The 6,600-nt window shown below is 34.9% G+C and overlaps 1 protein-coding gene across 2 annotated transcripts; it reads right to left on the bottom strand.

The window, feature by feature from the left end:
- Positions 1–114: 114 nt before the first annotated feature.
- On the bottom strand, positions 115–6,382 carry LOC106761953. Of its 2 annotated transcripts, XM_014645587.2 has the most exons (11): positions 6,219–6,382; positions 5,151–5,323; positions 4,441–4,532; positions 3,983–4,085; positions 3,115–3,374; positions 2,794–2,925; positions 2,438–2,560; positions 2,137–2,265; positions 1,017–1,234; positions 758–911; positions 115–666 (listed from the first exon to the last, which is right to left on the bottom strand). In XM_014645587.2, the coding sequence occupies exons 2-11, from the start codon at positions 5,236–5,238 to the stop codon at positions 448–450; spliced, it is 1,518 nt and encodes a 505-aa protein (XP_014501073.1). In that variant the 5' UTR covers positions 5,239–5,323; positions 6,219–6,382; the 3' UTR covers positions 115–447. The 2 variants fall into 2 exon arrangements, with proteins under 2 accessions (XP_014501073.1, XP_014501072.1); XM_014645586.2 differs by lacking the exon at positions 6,219–6,382 and having other exon boundaries at positions 5,151–6,181.
- Positions 6,383–6,600: the final 218 nt, after the last annotated feature.

Genomic DNA, 6,600 nt, shown 5'->3' with positions numbered 1-6,600 from the left:
AGAACAATTCAGCAGCTCTCATCTTGAACATTTTTTATGCAGTAAAATTGAAAATTTGTATTTTTACAGTAAAAACAATAGACAGATTGAAGCAAAACATTATAATTTAACCTATCTCAAAATGATTACTAAAATCCTATTCCTATTATCATTGATTTGAATGCACAAAGCAGAAAAGTGTATACATAAAATATCATTCAGAACATTCATCCTATGGATCTTATAATCCAAATATTTAAGACCAAGTGCGCACTTTATACCAGAAACCCTTTTTCCCTTTCCTCGATGACTAATATAACAAAAATAACAATGAAGTATCAATGAAAAGATTACCATCAACAACCAACTATATTTCCCAATCTATCATTGATATATTCACAAGCTAAAATTTCCCATTTTTGGCTATTCATACCAATACGGGAAATTCCTGTAAAACGATATATCACCTTAGGCCCTAAGTAATAGCTCATAAACGTTGGAGTTGTTTTCCCCACTTACACGCTTCAACATTTCAAAACTTGTTCGACTACCCAAGAATTCAACCCTTTTGAACATTACGTGGCCACGTGCTATTGTTTCCTTACTTGAGTACACTGATCGAAGCCTATCAGCATGTCTTGAATCACTATGAATTGCAACTTCAATTTCCTGCCTTGACATGTTCTCCTACCATAACGTAAAGTAGATAGAAGCAGAAACCATATTATTAGATAGAGCTGATGATGATGCATGTATTACAAAAGAATAAACTCTATACCTGATAAAAAGCATGTATATGATCCAACACCTGAAGACACGTAAAGCCATTATGGCTGAAAAACGTTCTCGATGAAGGACCCATCTCGGAAAAACGGTCAATTGGGAAGAGTATAGTAAGGAAATGGTTTTTGAATATCAACTCGGATTTCTCACTGCAGAAGATGTTCAGAAAATATTGGAAGACTAGCATTAATTTTATTATATCTTGCTACGCAAGGAAAAGGTGTAACACAAGTCACAGGGAGTTAATAAACAACCTTTCTGTCAGAGGACGAGTAGAGTTCGAAAATGAAGCTTCTGAATCCTTGCCATCCCCTTTTGCGTCGAAAAATATTGAAGCGTGATTTTCACTAGGATCTTCAACACTAAAAGAGTCTGTGTAGATGGAAGCAGTTGAAGTTGAGTCAGATATAGACCAGCAGATAGAGTCTAGAAGGTTGTTGGGTGTTATAGGACGTATTGGAGTCTGACAAGTCTGCAAAATTATGTTCAAATCAAATAAGTGATCAATCCATAGGATGTATATTTTCCTTTCTTTTTAATGCATCCTCTAGAAGCACATGATTGTTGAAGTTTTGGGGTCCCAACCTAATTGGGATTTCAAAGTTTCATACCGATGCTTTATGAAGTCAAACCTTTTCTACAAATAAGCGATAAATCGAAAGCATCAATTACATCAAACAGTAGAACAAAATGAGGCTGTCTTTTCTTAAATTACACCATAGTAAAGTGAACTTAACCAAATTAATCTATTCTAAATTGGTTTTCAATTTCTTAAATTACTTGTATTATTTGAAGTATTAACAATGAACATCTTATTTTCAAGTTATATTTTCCAATCATATAAGTAATAGTCTAATTTAGTTCAAACAGTTTTATATATAAACAATTCAGTTTTTTAAAACTAAACTAATATAAGATTTCAGTTCAAGCTTTTAGAAAACAATTCAATTTTTTTTTTGTGCAATTCAATTGAGTTTCTTTTATGCAACTCAATTTTGTATCACTTTATTTTTTCACAACCCATGGTGTGTCAATGTAATTTGCCCTTTTTGAGAAGCATAAAAAATTAAAGAGGGTGGATAGTACTGGGGTTGAACATTCTCATGTGTCATGCCCAAGTTTCATATGACAGAATTGAAATCTCTAGTGTTAAGACTTGTTTTAACTAACATGTGCCAAATTATTATCTTGGATCACATGATTCCTAAATGGACTAAAAGCTACAAACTCAGGTGAATTTAACATTTAAAACATACAACTATATTAGGAAGAGGAAAAATAATAGAACAAGACTTTCTATTATTTTTAGGAAGACAGACAGCTAGGAATCCAGAGCAAGCTCACAGAATAAACAGAAGTGAATCAAAGGATGACCTGCATTCGACGGCCACGGCGATTTCTGACTCCAATTTTTGCAGAGTTCACAATTTGTTGTCTTTCTTCATAGCCGACTTCACTTTCACTGTCTAGAGGATAGTCAGTGGCTTTTTGCTTTATTACTTCCTGCACTTCAATAAAATTCATGTTATAGTTTCACAAGGGAGAAAACCAAGGTTCTAACACCTAATAGCAATGTTTAAAAAACTAGATTGAAAATGTTTTACTAAACTTCAAAGCACCACAAAAAATAAGAAAAAATGAATTTAAAAACTGTAAAGATATATTGAGAAATTACCTTTCCTGAAATGCCACTATTAACGTCTTCAAGCATCAGGCCAACTTGCTTTGCCAAATCAACAGACATGTGAACAAGCCTTCGCACATATTTCTCCTTAGCTGTTTTGATTATCCACAGAGGCTGAAACATATCATAGCAAAGAACTTCGTTGTGATTTAAATATTACTGCAGAAGCCTACGTAGTGTATGACAATTAAATAGCTTATTAATGTTTTTCACGAGTTGTGCAGCTATAGAATGAAAAGGTAAAATAAAAGGACAAGCAAACAGTTTGAACTTCAGAAAGTTATATCCCTTCAAACGGTCTTTCTTATGATTAGATAAATATTAGAAAACAATGTAGGAGGACTTACTGTAATGAGGTTATTACAGTATCCAAGGTATCTTTGGATTGATGTCCCTTCAGTTACTACATGACTAACATTGCAGCCAACAAACCATTGTTCCACCAAATTAGCACCTTCTCTTGAAGCAGACTCAATAACCTACCAAACAATGCAAAGCATATAAACGTCCAGGAAAAGAGCACTGGAATCAGACGCTAGCTTAACCAAAACAAGGAAGTGATAATGACTATTGTGCAACAGACTCCATATCATGTGAAAGACTTCCAATATAGCTAGGATAGTATGATCACAAAATATCTAGGTATTTGTTCTCAAACACAATTTTACCTTGTTCCTCAACTCGGATGAAATGCCTGGATCAACATAGATGGAGCAACCAGACAAAGCTGAGTCCGAATTTCTGATAGACTCTCTCACAGAGAATCTTTGAAGTTCCTCAACATTATTAGCTTTCTTCACTTGGTGGATTCTCGCCGGAAGACAATGATTATCAGCATTTGTATACTCAGAAAGCGGCCTAAAGTCTTCCATGAGCACATTGTTATCCCCATAACTCTTCACTCTATAATGTGATTCGCTCAACCTCACTGCAGCAGATACAATAATGTACTTAATTATAACAACTAAAAATATAAACATGCATAATTTAAATTCATACATCATTCGAGTTACAACAGTTCAACCACGCTACTTAATTATTAAAATCAATCCAGATAGAGCTAAAGAAGATGAAAATAAAATTAGTCAGAAAAAGTGAAAAATCTCTATGAACTTAGACAACACAGATGAGTGCTCCTTACTGCATTTTTTATGATATTTTGATCAAGTGCAGCTAGATGCTATTGCTATGACAAAACCAATGGATTCTTTGAAATAAAAAATAAATTAAATAAAAAGGAATATATATCAATTTAAGCTTAACCAACCACTCATTCTCTGAATGAGAAGAAGTGTGTAGCCAGATAATCACCAAAAAACTGCGCTGCTGACTGCAATCACTACAAGAATGTGTAGTTTGTTAAATACCAGTAGACTATGAGAGTACAATCTGACAAGGGGTCTAAAGATGCAAAATATGAAAGTTGCCACGTTCCTGTATTGTTTGACTCTACAGCATGAGGGATGAATCATAATCACCAAGAAAGCCAACCAAAATATAAAACATTTCAAATTGAAAACAGTTAAAGGCAATCACCATTTTTCCTGACGCTATCCACAAACCAACCCAGTGTGACAATAAAAAGCCCATTTTTTGCTCCATGCTTCAGTGCATGCCCAAACTTACGTCCACCAAAACTGTACTACACGTTAAAGATTTCATGATGGCAATGAACCAATCAACACAAAACGTTGGATGAATTCCAATGCTATGATAAAGGGCCACAAGCAATCATTGTGATCATGTTATATGGTAGATCCACTAAACATAAATAAATTACATAACATCTTTCTGAACTCAGTACAAGTAAATTTAAATAAAGAAGAGAAATTGATAAGGTACAACACTTTGTTCTGACACAACCGAGAAAGTAAAGAAAATATTTTCTGAATGTGAACAGAATGTAAATGAGCATTGAATATTCGTACTACAGCATCATGCTATTGCTATCACAATGTAGGAAAAATCGTATAATTTATGCCAGAAAAGGATATCTGAACCACCAAATGGGTACATTGAGGATGCAAATTAGGGCTATACAGGCCACCTAATCTCTCTGTAGCCTCCATGACCTGATTCCTTGCTTCTGCAAAATCACCAACCGAAAGAAAACAACACAACTGAATATCTCTTTAACTAGTCACGGAAAGAGAGAGAAGAGAAACAAAGACGTGACAAAATATCTACTATCATTTCGACTGATAACTAAAACTACACCTTTTCAGCCAATTACATGAAAAGTTTCATGCCAAAAAGAGAAGACAACATAAGAGAACAGGTGAAGATAGATTTCATGAAAACATGCACTGATTATTACCAACCAAATAGAGTACAAAACAGACCCCCTTTTGTTTCTCAACCCTTTGTTACATTTGCTCACTGTGAAAGATAAAACAGGAACGGCAGATTACAGAAGTCCAAATATGTTTCATTTGACATCTTATATTGACAAAAAAAGATAACCACTATTCACCCGTTGATACCGTCTCGATGGAAAGAATAAGGTTCATTCTTTCGCAAAATAAGATGTTATTTAAACACTTATGCCGAATCAAGCCAATGGCTTGGTAATCGGTTGATCGAAACAAAAAGGTTAGAGAAACAAAGAAAAGAAAAAGCAGTGGAGAGTGTCAAGCCAGAAAAATAAAACAAAATCCAACCAACCAAAGGTGAAAAGCTGAATAATAAATGAATGAACTCACACCTTTAGATAAACCAGTGACGCATATGACGAGACCGGCAAAAGGAGAAGTTGATGATGGCACTTGCACAGAGGACGAAACAGGAGACATTGGCTCCAATGGTTGCAAACCTCTGAACGAAGGAAGTGAAGATGAAAACAGCCTCGAACACCCCTTGCCACTCACAACTTCAACTCTACCATCACCACCCATAACAGCCACAAGATTTTTATTACACACAAATTCCAAAAACAAAAGAAACTATATATCCATCATTCAGCAATTGAAAATTGAAAACCCGCAAGGCATCAAAATTCATGACACGGGTTTCCGATAATTCAATACAGACAATGAAAGGGCGAATTAATAAAAGGGGAAAAAAGAGTCGAGTCCGGGAAGAGTTGAACTTTATATGGAGTAAACCCAGATCACGTGAAGGGAAGAAACAGTTCCAAAATTGAAATTTTGTACAAGATGAAAAAGGCTTTGAGATAGAAAAAAAAAACGGAATCTTGAGTAAAGGGGTTGCTGTTGTTGTGGAGTTGGGGACAGAGAATGGATTTTGAAGATGTGTTCGTTTTTGTTTTACAGTGTCTGTGTGTGTGTGCAGAGCAGAGATGGGACAATAAGAAAAGGGAATTTTTTTGAATGTGGTGCTCTGTTATCTCTGACGAGGAGTCACAGTCAGAATTATGAATCTTCTTTATCTGCGTGAGTAGGCGCAGGAAAGAGTGCCCCCCATAGCATTATAGTTGCTACTTGTTATAGTACTTTTTTTAAAAAGGAAAAAACCCTGCTTTTGTAAATTGCAAATGCATGTGATGTCTGAAGGAAATAGTGGGATGAGAGAGAGATATGGAAGAAAAAGCGGGTCAAAGCAGTAACTGGAATCACACTCACACACCCCTCTCAAGTCTCATCTTAACTCAACCCAAATTGAAATGAAAAGAGAGAGAGAGAGAGAGAGAGAAGAGAGAACAGGCTTTTGTTTTGAAAAAGTTTGGAGGATTCCCATTTCTTAAAGTGAGCGCAAGGTTTAGGAAATGTGAGTTAAAGATAGATGTGAGGAATAGGAAAGAGACATAGCTCACCTGGGTTGTGGTTAAACTCTTCAACTAAGGACCGTGTCGTTGGGTAGGGTTCATGCTCTTTGCTCATCACAACACAAGACAGTGCTGTGTGGTCCGTGTTCTGTTCTGTTCTCTTGTGTTGTGTGTACCTGTCTCACCAACACGCCGGCCAAACCTTCTTTTCAAATTCAATGTCCTCATCCTCCAAATGCCCCAATTACATTTACATCTTTATTTTTACATATTTCAACTTTAAAAATGAAAAATATACTTTAATATATATAGTTTTTTACATGTGATACTAATTTTTCTTATATTTGATTTTCTTTACAAATATACTTTACAATTATTTTATTTTATACTATTTCTCAAATAAATAAAAATGTTTATCACATTATTCTAA

This window comes from Vigna radiata, chromosome 5, assembly GCF_000741045.1.
Source record: "Vigna radiata var. radiata cultivar VC1973A chromosome 5, Vradiata_ver6, whole genome shotgun sequence".
In the NCBI taxonomy this organism is placed as follows: domain Eukaryota; kingdom Viridiplantae; phylum Streptophyta; class Magnoliopsida; order Fabales; family Fabaceae; genus Vigna; species Vigna radiata.
The sequence above is the reverse complement of the archived record's forward strand: the minus strand, read 5'-3'. Positions and strand labels throughout refer to the sequence as shown.